The sequence below is a fragment of the Crocodylus porosus genome, unplaced genomic scaffold (assembly GCF_001723895.1).
Source record: "Crocodylus porosus isolate Cpor-Errol unplaced genomic scaffold, CroPor_comp1, whole genome shotgun sequence".
NCBI classification, from domain to species: Eukaryota; Metazoa; Chordata; order Crocodylia; family Crocodylidae; genus Crocodylus; species Crocodylus porosus.
The window spans coordinates 77,526,491-77,543,234 of NW_017728931.1; the positions used below are offsets into that span (position 1 = coordinate 77,526,491).

General features: G+C 39.7%; 1 protein-coding gene across 1 annotated transcript in view; it reads right to left on the bottom strand.

Annotated features, from left to right (window-relative positions):
• Window positions 1–288: 288 nt before the first annotated feature.
• TRHDE (thyrotropin releasing hormone degrading enzyme) overlaps window positions 289–16,744 on the bottom strand; it is a gene marked incomplete at its 5' end in the record, with an annotated part of 317,351 nt that continues 300,895 nt past the window's right edge. Inside the window, 4 exons of the mRNA XM_019543934.1 lie at window positions 289–4,654; window positions 6,914–6,995; window positions 11,796–11,936; window positions 12,582–12,749. Of these exons, the coding sequence (XP_019399479.1) occupies window positions 4,511–4,654; window positions 6,914–6,995; window positions 11,796–11,936; window positions 12,582–12,749 (535 nt within the window). The remainder of the gene's footprint in view (window positions 4,655–6,913; window positions 6,996–11,795; window positions 11,937–12,581; window positions 12,750–16,744) is intronic.

The following is a 16,744-nucleotide window of genomic DNA, read 5'->3' on the forward strand; positions in this document are numbered from 1 at the left end:
ACTTAATGCTTGTAGAATTGCCTGCTGCCCAGCCAGCCCAGGGTCAGGATATATGCCCAATATATTCTACTAATTGTGCTGTGGTGTTGCTGCAACCAAAGGTCTCTGCCAGAGTTCAGATAAGTTGAATAATCACCACATCATCACATAAGTGTGCCTAAAAAGGGATGGGATGGGCAAAATTATCCAGTTATATAGTGATCCAAAGTTATCTGAGCTGCAGCTGGTTTCATGTGTAGGACCTTTTTACCTTCCAGAAGTGATTTTGAACAATTTCCCCTTTATTTCAAGACAAAATCCTGAAACATGCAATATTTTGACCAGTTCCCCTCACCATTCACTGATTTCAATTACAGTGGTTAATGATCAGCAGCACTGGAAAAAAAACCCCGTTTTTTTTATATGCCTAAATGTCAGCACCTCCACTGTAGAAAGTACTTGTTTCACTACCTGCAATATTCAACTGCCAAGGAGAGTTACTGACAGCTTATGGGAAATCTGTCTGGAAAAAGGATTTCTTCTATACATATAGAATTCATAATGTCTTAATTATGCTTTCATAATTTCTAATTCATGATTTATTTTCTGTTATTCTTTATTCCTAAAATGTTATTGTATGATTCAGGATCTTTGCTGAGAAAGGGTTCATCTATGCCAGTAAAAGCCATAATTTTCTGTGACATTTGGAACTGTGTGCAATATCCATAACTATCTCAAAACCACACAGAATTCATCTTCAACTTCCAACTGGAAATGAAATTTGCACTGTATTTTCTGACAGGATCTTTTAAGTTTATGAACATTTCAAAGGAGCTTGAACCCAACTTGTCTGGTTTTGCACCAAAACTATGCACAGTTAATCATCATACTAACAAAGGTGAATTTTGATAGCTTCACTTAGTTCTATTCTACTCTCAGTTAAGCACTATGCTCATTGTTATGCTGCTCTCAACTACTATGTGCCAAATGCATTCCTTGTAGAAACTGAGACAGTTCTCCTGATTTCAAAGGAACAGACAGAGATTTTCTGATGGCAGCTGCCATACAAATGCAATGGATTTTCATATTAGCATGAATTGTAGCTATTTGTGTCTTTTCCCTACATAACCTAGGAAGGAGTAAGTGTTGACAATAGATAGTTATTCTGAGTTCATGCAAATGTTGGAGCTAGAGATAGGTCTACCTAACCTCCTTCATCCAAGCAGCACCTTAAGCTCCACAGGAAGTTCAGAAGCCAAACTGAAACACAGACATGAATTTTGCAATTTAACTCCTCTTAATAGAAAAAAATAAAAAATCCTGGACATGATAACACCTTAAGTTTGGGATACTTGACTTTTCAATCACATTCCAAGTTTTGCAGATGAGACCATATCTAATTAATGACAGGGGAATAAAAGAGCTGGCAAAGAGACCAATAAGTTATTTTTTCTTACAAGATTTTCCAAGAGGTATCAATTGCTCTTTAGTACATCATTGCCTCAAACAAACAGAAAAGAATCTAAAGACATGTCTAAATGCAGAGATTTTGAATATTGTAGAAAACAACTATACTTTTATTGAATTTAAGCCATTTAAATTTAAGCCTGATTCAATGTGAAACAGCAAATTACAAAATATCAAAAATAAAGATTAGGGGTTTATAATGAAAGGCCAAGTCAGCCTTAACTATAGCAGTAAAACCAACATCTCTATAATACAATAATTATAAGCAATACAACAATAGGTATGTATAATACATACAACTAGGCTTGATATTTGTGGTAGACCAGTCACTCAAGGCCACTAAAAAATTTATAAAACAACTAAAATGTTAGATTTAGACTCAACATTAACTAAATTTACAAGAAAAGACTAAAAATCCTCAAAAATCCCATATCTGAAAAAGCAATAGTGAAAACTGTTCTGTACTCTCCAAAATTCACAACCAAAACAAAATCTCTCAATTAGAATGAATCAGCCTGCCCTTTAGATTAGCCCATAATCATGAAAAAGATCAGAAACTTCTACATATGTCCTGAATGTATGGAGTTCTAACTGTGGTGACAAAAACGTTAATGAAGATGATCCACAATGTAGTTTGAAACATACAGACCATTGGGACATATCTTTTTTTCTAAATTTTTCAAGCCAGTTCATGTTTAAGCATCAAACTTTCTGGAGAGTCTTTGGCTAGTAAAATCTGAAGGGAATTGCCAAGAATATTTGGCTTTCTTTTTATTGTAAGAGAGCTGCATGCTATTTTCACACAAAGGAATTACAATGTGCAGCTACATATTGGCATTGAGGCAGAGTTTGGTCAACCACGCAAAAAATACTTCACACTTTGTAGTGCCTTTCATCAGAGAGCATTAAAGTGCTTTGCTAACATTAATCAAGCCTCACAACACCCCTGTGAGGTAGGTAAAAGATACATAAGGAGGACTTTACTCATTACAGACGTGAAAATGTCTCCAGAAGAAAAGCAGCAGCTCGCTAACATTGCAACACAGCACGGATCTTTAGGGCTTACTACACTGCAAACATTGTATGTCACATACGAGCAAAGGACTCCCTCTACTTTTGGTTATACAAGGTCAGCAGTCCTGCACACGACTAAGCAAAACAAGGGTTTTAAATACTTGGTCCAACACAACCACACCCTTTGCACGGTAAAAGATACACAATGGAAGGATCAAGAACTGCAGCTTCTGGGCTAGTGGTGTACTACTGCACGGGCCCGTGACACTACAGTTAGCAGCGGGGCAGAATACTCCTGGGACGTGCCTACCAGTTCTTAAGGATCAAAAGTTCCATGGGAACAAGAGGCTATATTAGAGAGTGCTCTCTACACAACGCTGCACTTCAATCTGGCAGTTGACCATGTTGGGGCTCATTGACTTACAGAGCTTACTTATACCCTATTTGTGAAAAAAGTCCATTTAGAATGAGTTAATGCTACTATGATGCATTTTGTGAGCTTCTATGCATTTTGAAGGGAACAGCTAGATAAAATGACTCTCCCCCACACTCCCTCAGAGGAGCAGAGCTGATATGCCATACTGCTGTCAAATGGTGGGGCACAGAAATACTACTGTACATATACCACCTCCTCTCTGAACAGGCACAATCCATTTCCCATGAGTTTTCTGTGACTGCTCTTTTCCCTGTGGTAATGCTCAGGGAGCATATGGCCATAAGATGAGGAAATCAGGTTTTATCCCCAAGAAAGGGCACCAAGAATGCAAAACACCATTATACACTACAGATTCATTATATCCCTGCTCTCTTGAATATATGATTAGAAATAAATACCGCACGTAGGTTTAGAACACCAACACTCCCCTTATGTGTAATAAAAGGAAATGAAAATGGAAGGAGAATTTTCTCAATATTATCCACTACAAATATATAACTCCATATTTCACTTTTTCTTTTTAAAAAAGTTGACAAAAATGGCAGGTCTTGTATTTGTGAAAATGTCACTCTGCTGCTGACTCAACTGTAGACAATCTAGGTTATTCGGCTTTTATACCAGATCATTACTGAGGTTGACCTGGCATGTGCAAGGTAGCTTCCTGTTTAATTTTGTGTTCATGGATGCAAGTTATTCTCCCCTTTTGCCTATCTTCATCTGAATTTGATAAGTATTTCTGACACTTGTGCATTAGCAGCTGCATAACTAATTACTGCACAGGTTGAGGAGCCCATCCTGAATACCCTTGCATTGAGATGGTGTATGGATTTGGTCCAAACAGCTATGCAAATTTCTCACCATAAACACTGCATACGTCCACGATTAAAACTCAAAATTTGTTGATTCACTGATCAGCAGTGAACAAGATTAACTTATACAATTACAGTACTATATGAGTGATATTTTTTTCTCTCAATATATATGTACATTTTATTTAAGTATGGGAATATGGAGACTGCATATATAACAATTGGCAACTCAAAAATGAGTTGGCATCCTTATAATCAGTAAGAGACAATCTGAAATAGTGCTGCAATAATTGGCATCTATCATGGATGGGTGACTTGACTTCTCATGCTGCTCCTGTGTTTTGAGCCTTTCACATTTCCCTTTCCTGCCTTTCAATCCTTCTGTTCATAACAACACTGATTGTCATAGATAGTTGTTGTGCTTTTGCATAATGCCCATCTTTGATGTAACAGGAATTCACATACAAAACTTGGCCATTGTAAGTGAGCATGCTAAGAATACAGGCAGGGACCATACAACCATGCACAAAATACTCTGAAGTTTTTTTCAAACTGACGGTAACATTTACATGCACCACTTAATATCATGTTTGGTCATGTACACAGAGGGCCGGATTTCACAAGCATCATGACCTCTTCTTTCAAGAGTTTGTTTGCTTTTACAGTTTTAAAAGAGCCCAGTGCAACAGAAACCTCCCTGCATTTCTGATCTTGTCTTCATTATTTCAATGTCAAATGCGTTTAGAATCTCTCAAAATGCACTTCTTGCAAAACTTCATGTTAAATGGTTAATTAGAGACATGGATTAGTGTGCCAGGGATTTTCTTAGCCACTGGAATAGTTCTTCTTTATAAAGCTTTTGCCATCGCACATTGGCTTCCACTGTTTCCACAGCTCGAGAGAAAGAGGCAGCAGCTCCCTCCTCATAGCTCTTTATAAAGTTCTTTAGCTGGAAATACAATTTAACAAGTTAAATTTGCATGAACTGAAGTGAGTAAGTATTACCAATGCATGTAAACAAGTCAGGTATTTAGAAGAAACCCCTACAATCACCATTAAAGTAAATGCACTATCATGCAGAGAGATTTATTATGAAATGCAGTAAGACAGCAGACTGTGTCAATTAGGTGTGATTCGATTGATTCAAATTGTGCTGGAAGATATTGACACGTCAATGCCGGATTGCATTAACATCATTTCTTCCCCCTCTCCTGTAGCCCAGCTGCTGTACTTTGCTGACAGCTGGGCTTCTTTGAAGTTTTATTCCTACTTAAGAAATTAAATTGGGAGCACTGGAAAGGCTCCCAGCTCAGCTTCATGAGTAAAAGTCAAATAACAGAAGCATGGCTGCTTCTGAGAGAATTTAGTATATTCAAACATAATGGATGTGTTTTAGTTGGCCTTGCAAAACTAGTCAGATGATTACAGATTAATGGACTAGGGAAGGGAGCAAAGTAGCTTTAGTTACTGGCGATGGCCACAATGTGAAGAACCCACCAGTAGTGCATGGATGATTATTTTCTAAGTTTTGGACTAGATGTCTTGCATAATATTTAAATTATGATAATAGTAGATGTGACATATTTTGGGTTGTTCAGCTAACGGCACTGGTGTTGGATTAATACTAGATTTAGGTGAAGAGAAATGGGACAGTGATCTGTTTAACATGTTGGTAGTAAAAACTAATCTCCCATATAAGACTAATTGGTTGTAGGTACTGTTGTTCATGGTTACCAAACATTTGCTCCTTAGTGAGGCTAAATTTTATATATTTATTGAAGCTTTATTTTAGGTTATACCGTATTTTAACAATTGTTTAAAGACAGAGGGTTTGATCCTTAAAGTGAGGTGCTGAACAATCCCATTTTCCACTATAGTTAATGTGACAGGAGGCACTTTGCATCACTGAAGATCAACTTGTACATCTGTACCCCTTTTTACCAACTGATTCTATGGCCAGGTTCTCTTAGGGAAGGTGGAGACAGGCAGTTATCCTTGTTCTGGAGGTGGAAACTGAGAATGCAGCATGCTCTTGCCTGCTGTCTGAATACTGAAAGCTGGCTGACTCTATCCATCCCAGATGATTGGCCTTGGGGAAGCCAGCTGTGGCTCTTGAATTCTGAATTTGGCCAAACAATAGCGTAGAGAAAAGTACAGCATGACCACGAAGGCTGTAACCAGCCTTTGGTCATCAGTGATTATATTATGCAAGATCATTTTATCCATTTGGGATGATATAAAGCAGCTCATAAGCAATACATAAACAGTACCATACAACTACCTCAGACAAAGTGAAGCAGGACTATCATAAACAACTGAAAAATATAGATAATTTAGGCAAGAAGAATATAATTTCAAAGGTAGAATCTGCCTAGAATACAAGGGTTAGCAGCTAGCCAACATGTAAAGTACTGTAGACCAAGGAACACCACACAGACCACTGGCATTATTCCCTGTTCTTATCACAGACATTAAGGTTTTCATTTTCACTGTAGCACACCCCTGAAATGGATATAAGGGGCCAGTATTTAATGTTCTGAGCAAAGAATAGCAAGATACCCGAGTCCAGCTGCAGAATTTGAACCCATATTCTCACTCAGACAAATTAGAAATAAAATTCTAAGCTTATATACAGTTTACTATAATAAACAGCTCAAAATCTCTATTTAAATTGGTGTACCTTCCTTCCCTGCTGAGGGTCTGCCATGTACTGCGGAGGGGTGTTAAAAAGAAAAAAATCGCAGTGGCAGGATTTACAGTTATGATCAAAAGGAGTCTAGTATTGTTGTACAGCAGAGAAAGAGTTGCCCGAAATATCCTTGTTGATCCACAGACCACTAACCAACCCACAGCTCCTTGGCAATCATCTTCCCCAGTTGTATGACACTGGGCTCTTGCTGCCCAATCGCAAGATGTGCTTGTTATCTTCTCTACTAAGCAGCCAGCATTTTTTGATGACTGGGTCCTGTTCACTACCCGCCCACACCTTCAGGGTCTGGTCATACCGAATGCAAGAAACCCAAAGTGATTCATCTTCCCCATGGGTCACTGTCTGCCCTCATTCAATAGAAAGATTTTTCATCCACTCTGACCTTTGCAGCTACAGAAACATCAGTGTTTCTACCTACCCCGCCCCCCCGACAATGAAGACAAAAACAAGGCTTAAAACAAAAACAAGTTCAAGCACTTAGGTTGATTTAATATTTACCTCATTTAGTTCTACCTCAGTATTAAGGAATTCTGTGACGCCGCTGATAAGTTTGGAATTCATAAATAATGCTTCTCCGTACCTTCAAGAGCAGAAAAACATTTAGAGTTAGTGTAAATGTTAAATCAGCTGGACATTTAAAGGGTGTAGAAAAATATCACTAAAGCAAGGAGATAAAAACTGAGATGAGCCAAAGATAATTCCGAAGACGAGGACATGCATTGTTTTTCTTGCTTTAAAAAGAACAGCATCAAAATTGTACCATCAAGCTTGCACTGCCTCAAATTGAAAAATTGGATTGACTAAGGCCTATTTTAAATTGAAGGATTTATGCATCATTTTACTGGTATTCTGTACTGTGTCAGGATGTCCTTAACTGCTGTTATAGATGCACGTTAGGTCCTGAAGTTCAAAAATGAGGAAGGATGTTTTACTAGATCCAAACCATAAGAACTTAGGTTTTCATCACATAGATTTCCATTCAAGGACTTTAGCCAGTTGAGACTTAACTTGGGGTGCCTGACCTATGCAGACTCTCGACAGCCAAAAAAGTAGGACATCCATTTCAGGGAAGGAGTGTGAGGTTCCTTTACAGTGAAAGCCTTACAGTGTGCTATTTTGATGATTTGTGTTGCTTTCTTTTCTTTATTTGCCATTTGTCCAACTCATTTACCTAGCAGCCATTTTGTAAACTGAGCTGAATCTGGTTCTCTCTTTCCAGTACTTAACTGAGGATAAAAACATATCCAAAAGAACTAACGGCCAATCAATGATAATATAAAATGTTGGGCCATGGGGGTCCAAAGCTGTTGTACTTGAACAGGATGTACTTCAGTGAGCTATACTATCCTACAGATGCTCACTTTGAAAGCAGTTATTAAAATACCATTTAGGCTACTCACTTGTTCACAGGTTTCCCTGGGTCTAGTAAAGAAAATGCTTTGTATCTACTATCTTAAAAATAAACCAAGAGAAAGGATGGCTCTTGCACATCTGTATTTCATATGGGAGTCTCTCTCTAAAACCACTACTATACAGAGTTGCTATCAAGTAGCAACCAGGAAGTATTTTTTCAGGAGTGATGGCATTCAACACAATAATCAGCATTTGATCAACATTAGAGTGAACCAGCCCTTAAAGTATATCTATCTTGCCTATTTCTGGTCATAACTATGTTTAAGGACTGAGAACCTGAGGGTGGTGTTACATGTTCAACTTAACACTTACTAAATCCAGATAAAACACAGACACATGTTCAAGCATGTAAACTCATGTTGAGTGCCCTCAGGGCATTGCAAAGTAGTTCCTTTTCAAGGGAGGGTTATGTCCCGAAACACGCTAACTTTAATAGGTCGCTACAGTCTAATGATTTGCAAATGTGGCAACTGAACATGTGACAAAACCCTAACTCTACCCTCATATATGCATACCCAACTTCAATGCCATTGCGTGAGGCCAGAATTAGGCTCACAAACATTACTCCAAACCAATTTAGAGGGCCAATTCAAATTTCAAGTTGAAATGTACTAGCACAGCCACAGCCTTCTGTTCTGTTTATAACAACCTTATACTAAAATTAATTACCCTTAAACAGTTAGGTAGTGAAAGCCAGGAAGTCTTTCAAAAAATGAAGGTTTTATTTAATAAAAATAAAAGTCTCAAAAACCTCTATCATTTTTTAGGGGAAAAAATATTTCTGAAGGGTGTATTTGTTGCTTATTACTTGGAACTTCTGTGTAGGGAAAAGTGTTGCAAGTAACAAATTTCCTACTCCCTGTCCACTAATAACTGAATTATTCATGGAGATTTCAGTAAGCACATCTCTTTTTCCAAGCTTCAGTCACTCTGACATATCCAGAGGCAAATGCTTCCTATGGGGAGAAGTATGGATTTCATGGTCCTTTAAGCATGTTTAGGCTTTCAAACAAAGCCCTTTATTGTTACCTTTTCCGCTCAGTCTCATAATTGACTGTTTGGAAAATTGGAAGCTCCTCTTGATGGGGTCTTTTGACAAGGTTACCAATCTCTTTACAGAAGTGACCTCATAAAAAGGGTTGCAGGGATTTTATTTCACAAGCAGCCTGTGTTGTATCCACAGAATAAACAAGAAATAGTAGACTTCTTTTTTTTTTTTAATTTAGAAACCATGGCCTTATGCACTGGAGGCCTTCCTCTACACAGAGGTATAAAGAAAAGCGCCATCAGGCAGGCTCACTTCTTCATGCTCTTCACTAGCTAATCCTCAAGTAAAATAACCACAGAAAATATTATTTTGCAAAAACTATGGACAAAAACTCTGTCTGTAGGGGTTGGGGTGGGAAACATGCATCTTCAGCTACCTATCTTGGCAGCCTGTCAGAGATATGTGATGGTATTGTAGAAACATCACGCTGGTGTTTATGCTTTCCAGAAGTAGAACATCTAGGAATGATGGAGTCTGCTCCTGCTCCTAATCTTTCTTTAGCTTGATATTCTAGTATCTTGTAACTTTTACCGTCTTTTCATGTATGCAAAATGTATAATGATGCTAGGTTTGACTAGTACACTTCCGCCTCATTTGAGACAGATGTAAATGATTTTGCAAAACAGGGGAGATCTAAAGAAGGATACCTTTGTGGCCAAAAGCATATCTAGAAACTCTCTCCCTATGTGGTTGGTCCAACAAAATATATTACGCTATATCCTTGCCTCTTACATATTTCCTGGACCATCATGGCATGATCATCACAGCAAGGAGCATAGGCATTCTTATGTTGGGTACATTTTTTGAAAGAGCCCCAGTGATTTAGAAATCTCAGCTCCATTTTCTAATGTGGCATGAAAGTCTAAGCATAATATTTTTAAAAATCCAAAATAATCTGGGTCAAAAATATTTTAGGTTTTTAGATGCCTATATCCTACTGACCTTTATGAGATATGGTATAGGTTTTTCAAAAGTTTCTGAGTAACTTGTGAAAATAGGACTTAAAATGCTTTTGAAAATTTTAGATATTATCTACATTCTGGTTGAGAAGTGTGAAAAATATACTTCAAGAAATATAATGGAAACATACTATTTTGTTGCTGCTGTTCCAACCTGTGACAGCATTTTGAAATTATAGGAGATTTAGTTTTAGCATAACATAAATCACCCACAGCTGTTTTGTATTAATGTCTCAAATGTCTAAGTGTTTCATAATAAATTCAGTGGAAAAATACAATGGAGATATCAATTCAATTAACATATATTTCAACACATTAGAATATTTAATAAAATTGAATATCTATTAATGGTGAAATATCATTGTTAAAAATATTTTAGAATGGCATGTTGCCTCACTAAAATACTCACAATAAATTCCTTCACATATAGTGTGAAAAAGGAAGAGATCTAGGGCTTAATATGGAATCTCTCTGCTTCAGAACTTAAGAGTTTCACTGAATATTTTAGGATGCTTTAAAACAACATTTTCTGGAAGGTTTTAATTAGCTGGTATAAAATTAAATAATTTCCAGTATACACCAGTAATATACAACATCTGCCACATCAGTCTATCAGCGGAGATGCTATCATTCCACGGGGAGTTCTGAGTGGCACTGTATTTCCAGAAATGTGCAGTTCAACCAGGGGAGTGGGAGGGTGGAGGGCAGTGATGTTCAATGATTGTAGCTCCCTTGGGTTACTCCGACTTGTATTTGGAGCCCAACACAATGTTGAGCAGCTGCAGAATGGAGTGTCACAAAGCTGGTCAAGGACTGGGCAAACCAAAGGTTTCCCACCACATGTATTGTAAGGGTAAGTCCTTGCTTTTTTAAAAGACATTAGGATACCTCACTGGTGGATGTCAGGAGAAATAAAATTAGACAATTTAATGCTTTCAAGAAAGCGAAGACATTTAAATAGCATAAAAAGAATCCCTTGGTTTCTTTCTTTTAACTTCAAATTGGCTTGGGTTAGGGCAAGCTTTTGTTTAGAAAACTGCTTTTGAAAAGTTTGGTCCTGCACTGAAAACCTCCAAAACAAAACTTTCAGCTCAATATAATTTTCCCAGTTCATCTGAACTACCTGAAAAGCTACCAACTCCCTAAATCTTAACAGCAGCAGCATTACCAGTCAACAGATGTCAATAATCTTATACCTTTTGGGACAGCTGCCAAAACTCAGTTTCCTAAAAATCCTCTTGGTGGTGGTCATGACAGGTCTGACTCTCTATGGAACAGGAATGAGTTGTTGGCTGACCAAAACCTGAGCTGTCCAGTGATCTGCACTGAATCTTACCAGGCTTAGAAGCATTGAGAAAAAAACAAAGATATCTTTAATTTGCTCTCTATCTGCCTCCATGTCAAAATTCACTTCAGATGAGCTTTGAGAGCATGTACTTTGGTTCTGAGTAATGCAATGTTGCTAGCACCCACATTATATTCCACAGTAAATGTAAAGAAGGGATAAGGAAAAGCATACCTTACAGGCTAGCTCTTTAGGGATCATCTTTTCCTTCTTACCCACCTATACTTTAATTCAAAATATCAATTTCTCAAACATCCAAAATAGTCTGTGAGGTTACTATGGATGTAGACCAAAGGGTAACTCAGGCAAAATTCCCAAAGGGCAAAACTTAACATAAGAAGAATCAGATTATGGGATTTAGTTTATAAACAGCATAGACCATCACACACAAATTCAATGAGGTCATAGGTATGCAGAGAAATGAATGAGTTGTTTTCTTAAAAACAACTATGAAAAATACATTTATACATACATGTATATTTTGTATGTAGAGACGCACACATCTATACATGAACAGAACAAAAGTAGATTAGATACAAAGATGGATGGATCAAACACTAACAGAACCACAACAAAATTTGACATCATAGATAAATATTAAACTTTCATCTGTACCTGGCATTCAATATTTTCCATTTCTCTCTGAAAAACTTCCAGGCAAGATCCCTGCCATGTGGATTTCGAGCAACATGGATTATGACATCAATTGCATCCTGATCCAGGACAACTTCTGAATTGAGGGACAGATTCAGAAGCCTTTAAGAGTGAGATTTGGTGGGAGAGGGAGGGAGGAACACAGCATGCTTAGTCTTCATCAATAAGAAACAAATCACATCATCTAACAATAATACCTTTTACCATCATGTTTAAGATCAGAAATTACTGAAAAGTGTATTTAAATACCCAGAAGAGTGCTGATTTTTATAACCAAGATTCCAAGGTTAGTCATATTTATGAATCAGAAAACTCCCCTGAATCATGCAACTGTAGATCTTTAGAAGCAGAAAGGATTTAAGTATAACTAGAAGCATGTGGAAAGCTTTCAATAAAAGTTAAGATTCAAAATACTTTTGGTTTCATGTATGTCTTTATCTACTCTACAATAGACCCAATGATCAAAACCTTTGTAGAAGCACTAAGAAAATCAAATCAACAACAACAATATGGTCCACAAATATTTTCCATAAACCAAACTCTAATTGTGGTTTGGAAATGAAATCATATGCAATGAATATATTTTCTTGAGCCTCAATACAAAATGATGTCATGCTACAATGAGAAAGCGAGTTTATACTTCAAAAACAATTTATATTTACATATTACTGCTGAGGGGAGCTAGCTATATCAATACTGTAACTATAACTCATGGAAACCCCCAAATATGTAACTATAATTTTCTACCTGTTTAATAAGTTTCTGTCATCACTGCAAGTTAAGGCTTCCAACAGTATTTTCTTCTCAGATATTGCTGTGGTTGAGTGGAATTTCATCCAAATGAACTCCCATACATCTTCATCCATCAATGAAACTCCTGTACAGTAGACAATGTCTCTGACGTTAAGTGGGATTCTAAAAAAGCAACCCATAATAACACTGTGTTAATAAGGAATTTAAAAGCAACTAATACAGAAATGGGACATTTCTACGTTCATTCTTGTAAGACTGCACACAGTATAACAGTTATACATTTTAAGTGAATTACATTTATATCAAAATATTTTTTCACTCACTAGTAATTTCCAAAACTGAATGCGAAACTGATAGATTTCTGGTAGGCGTAACATGCGACTGGAACTGCTTTCCTGAACCTGTCAGTGTCAACTCCAGAGGTATATACATTTTAGTTCCCTTCCACAAACACACATATACCGCAAAGAATATGTACATGAGCAGCTTAAATAAACAGACACACATCTACCTTGGCTTTTCCATAAATATCTACCCCATACTCTTGTACTCTGATTTGAGATAGTGAGATTTTTGCACGGCAGGAACTCTACCTTTGTTGGTCCTTTATAATTAAGTAGATAATAACGGTGTGAGGTGGTCAGCAGGAATACTGTTTTACTGTATTTACTTCCAGGAAAAAAGTAAAAACATGGAAACCCTCTTAGGTGTTCAGCATGGCAGTGCTTAAATCGGTTCTTCTATGAAATTATTATTATTATTTGAAGAACTACTCAACTAGTAGAGGATCCAGAGGAGGGCCACTTGCATGGTCAGGAGGCAGCAGCCTAGGCCCTATGAAGATAGACAAAAGGCCCTGAACCTATTCAGCCTCCTCAAGACAAGACAGAGGGGATCTGGTGGCCATCTAGAAACTCACCAGGGGAGACCAGCAGAAAATAGGTGAGGCTCTGTTCCCCTGGGCACCACCTGGGATAACAAGGAATAATGGCCACAAATTGATTGACAGCAGGTTCAGGCTTGCTATCAGGAGGCATTATTTTATGGTTAGTGCTGCCAGGCTCTGGAATGGGCTCCCAAGGGAGATGGTGCTCTCCCCTACCTTGGGAGTCTTCAAGAGGAGGTTGGATAGATATCTGGCTGAGGTATTATGATCTCAGCACTCGTTCCTGCCCAGGGCAAAGGGTTGGATTTGATGATCTGTTCAGGTCTCTTCCGACCCTAGAAACTATGAAACTAAGTTTAATTTCAGACCATCTCAAGCTGAAGCAGTCTCTCGGGGCAAATTCAGCCTTGATACATCAGTTGGTGAATGAGTACCACTTTCTTATAAAAGGACCCAAGACCTACCATATTTTTTCAAATATAAGACAACCCTGAATATAAGATGGTCCCCTCAATAATTAGATTCTATATCTGGAAAACTTATAATTTTAAAATCATTTTCCAGGTACAAAATCTAAGTATTGGAGGGTTGTTTTGAACCCCTCCCTCCTTGTCCTCTTCCCTGCCCACTTCTTCCCCCTGCAGCCTTCCTGCTCCTCTGCCACCTGCTGCCCCCACCCCCAGCTCCCCACAATCTCTGCCCTACGCTCTCAGTCTCTGCCTCTTCCACCCCTGCTCCCCACTCTCTGCCCCTTCCCTCCAAAACTCCCCAGTCTCTACCTTTTCCATTAACCCACAGCATTACTGTAAGACACTGCTCAGATGGCCCTGTCATGGAGCACTGCACATGGAAGTTCAGCCCTTGCCAGGCCATGATGCAGTTTTGGCACTGCTGATTAGCAAGGCTGGGGAAGGAGTTTCCATGTTCTCTATGCCTGGGAGAAACCCCAGGCATAGCTCAAATATAGCTACATCTGACAATAAGGGGGCAGGAAGAGGGTGGGTATTAATGGCAAAAGCTTTGGAGGGGAAGCGGGTAGGGCAGGAAGCTGCTGTGGGTCTGACTTTGGTTCCAGCCAAAGTCAGAACCTCAGCAGCCACCTGCTCCCTGTTCCACTTCATATGTGGATATAAGATGAAGGCCTTTCCCCTCTGTGCCAACTGGGGTAAAAGCCTCATCTTATATTCAGGTAAACATAGTATTTTCCCGTTTGCACACATTTCCTATGCATGTATAGGAGACTTAACCTTTCCCCACTGCAAACTATTTTTATTGATAAAACAAGATGCTTCTCATAGAGAGCCATTACTGACTTAGAAATATTTCCTTTCTTACTGTTCATATTTCAATCAATATGTATTTTCCAGTTACTAATGACAGGCCTAAAGAGTTTCTGGTAGAATTGTGCAAGGCTTCAGTAGCTGATTCGATTCAGAGGAGATTAGGCCCAACTCGGGGACTAAAACTCCAAATTGAACCGGGAAACCAATTCAAAGCTCCAAATCAATTCGAAGCATCTGAATTAATCTGGAAAAGCTTCAGAAAAATTTGGTCACTTTGGAGATTTGGCCATAGACTAAACAGGCAGTTGACACAGCTGCCTCCAGCTAGTAAGTTTTCTGGGGTTGGAGAAAGGGGGAGGAAAAAGAAGTGGGGGAGGGAGGGATTGGGGAGCTGCCCAGCCAGGGCAGGGAGGCAAGTTATTTGGGAAGAGGGGTGGGGAAGTGTGGGATGAGGGCACAGCAGCATTGGGAGCAGGGGCTCTGCACTGCTGCCACTTGCCCAGCTGGGGCAGTGTGGGCAGGAGGTGGGTGTGGTTCACTCTAGATGGAAGGGGGCAAGTGGCAGCAAGGCATAGCCCACGCTTCCAGCATGTTCTGTGCTGGCTGGCAAGCAGCCACAGGGCAGAGGCCCTGCTCCCAGCATCGATGTGGGTGCAACAGCACTGGGAGCAGGGACTATGCCCTGCTGCCGTCCAAAGTGAGCCACACCTGCATTGTGCCCCACCCCCATGCCACCTGGGCAAGTGGCAGCAGGGCATAGCTCCCATGGTTCCCCCTGCCTGGGCAGAGGCAGGCACAGTCGGAGGAGCTGAGGGAGAAGCCCCCATGTCTGCCCTGCCCGGCCACATCCCCTGCCCAGCCCAGCCTCCTGGTACTTAAAAAAAAAAGACCAAAAAAAAAGCCCTGCACTCACCAGTTCTGCCAGCAGCTACTGGGGCCTCTGGGGGCTCATGGCACCTGTGGGTGCAGTGTAGCTCAGCAGGGTGCTACACGCTGTCTGGAAGCTGGGGTGGCTCCATGTATCAGCTGGAGCCTAGCACCATTCAGCCCCAGCAGCCTCAGCTCCCAGGTAGTGCTTAGCCCCCTGCTGAGCTGCGCTGCACCCGTGCCATGGGGCAGCTGCTGCCAAGTGGGAAAACAATCCCTGCTGCCCCCCCATTGCCCTGAGCTGCATGGGGGGGAGGGGAGGGGCTCTGCCATGAGCACCTAGAGGCCCCAATTGCCAGTGCTGCATCCGGTGAGTGTGGGGCTTTTTTTGTTTTCCTTTTTTTTAAGTTCCAAGACTAGGCTGGGGCCAAGAAGGGCATGGGGCTGGACGGGGCAGTCATTGGAGCTTCTCCTATGGCTCCTCCTGCCCAGAGAGAGGCAGGCACAGCCAGAGGAGCTGCAGGAAAACCTGGATCCACCCGGCTGTGCCTGCCTCTCCCCAGCTGAGCCGAATCTCCAAATCTCTCTGAATTAGTGCCAAATCTTCCAAAGCTGATTTGGCCAAATCGATTCAGGGCAGTGATCCAAATCTCCAAATCAAATCACTGTCCTCTGAATCGGTTAATCCGAATCCAAATTGAATACTTCCCTATTCACACAGACCTAGTTTCTGGTGCAATACAAGGCAGTAGCCATTTAGAAACCTGAGAGCAGACTGCACATAGGACTATTGACAAATGAATGTCTGAGATGCAGTACTGTGCAACAAAGATTGTGAATGAAATTTTATTTGTACAGTTTAATATCATGGCTTACATTACATAAAAAGTTATAGTTAAAATTCTGTTGAGATTTTTATTATAACAGCATATGTTTTCTTACATACCCATATCCCCAGAATATCTGTGGGCAAAAATTTTCTATCTGTGATCCTAATTCAGCAGTGAGTGTACATACATGCGTACTCTACGGCGAATCTCTTTGGTCTTATTTAAATCATTAGAGGGAGAAAATAAAAATGTCTTTCCAGCATTTTAAGGCTTCTTTTGTTCATTGGTACC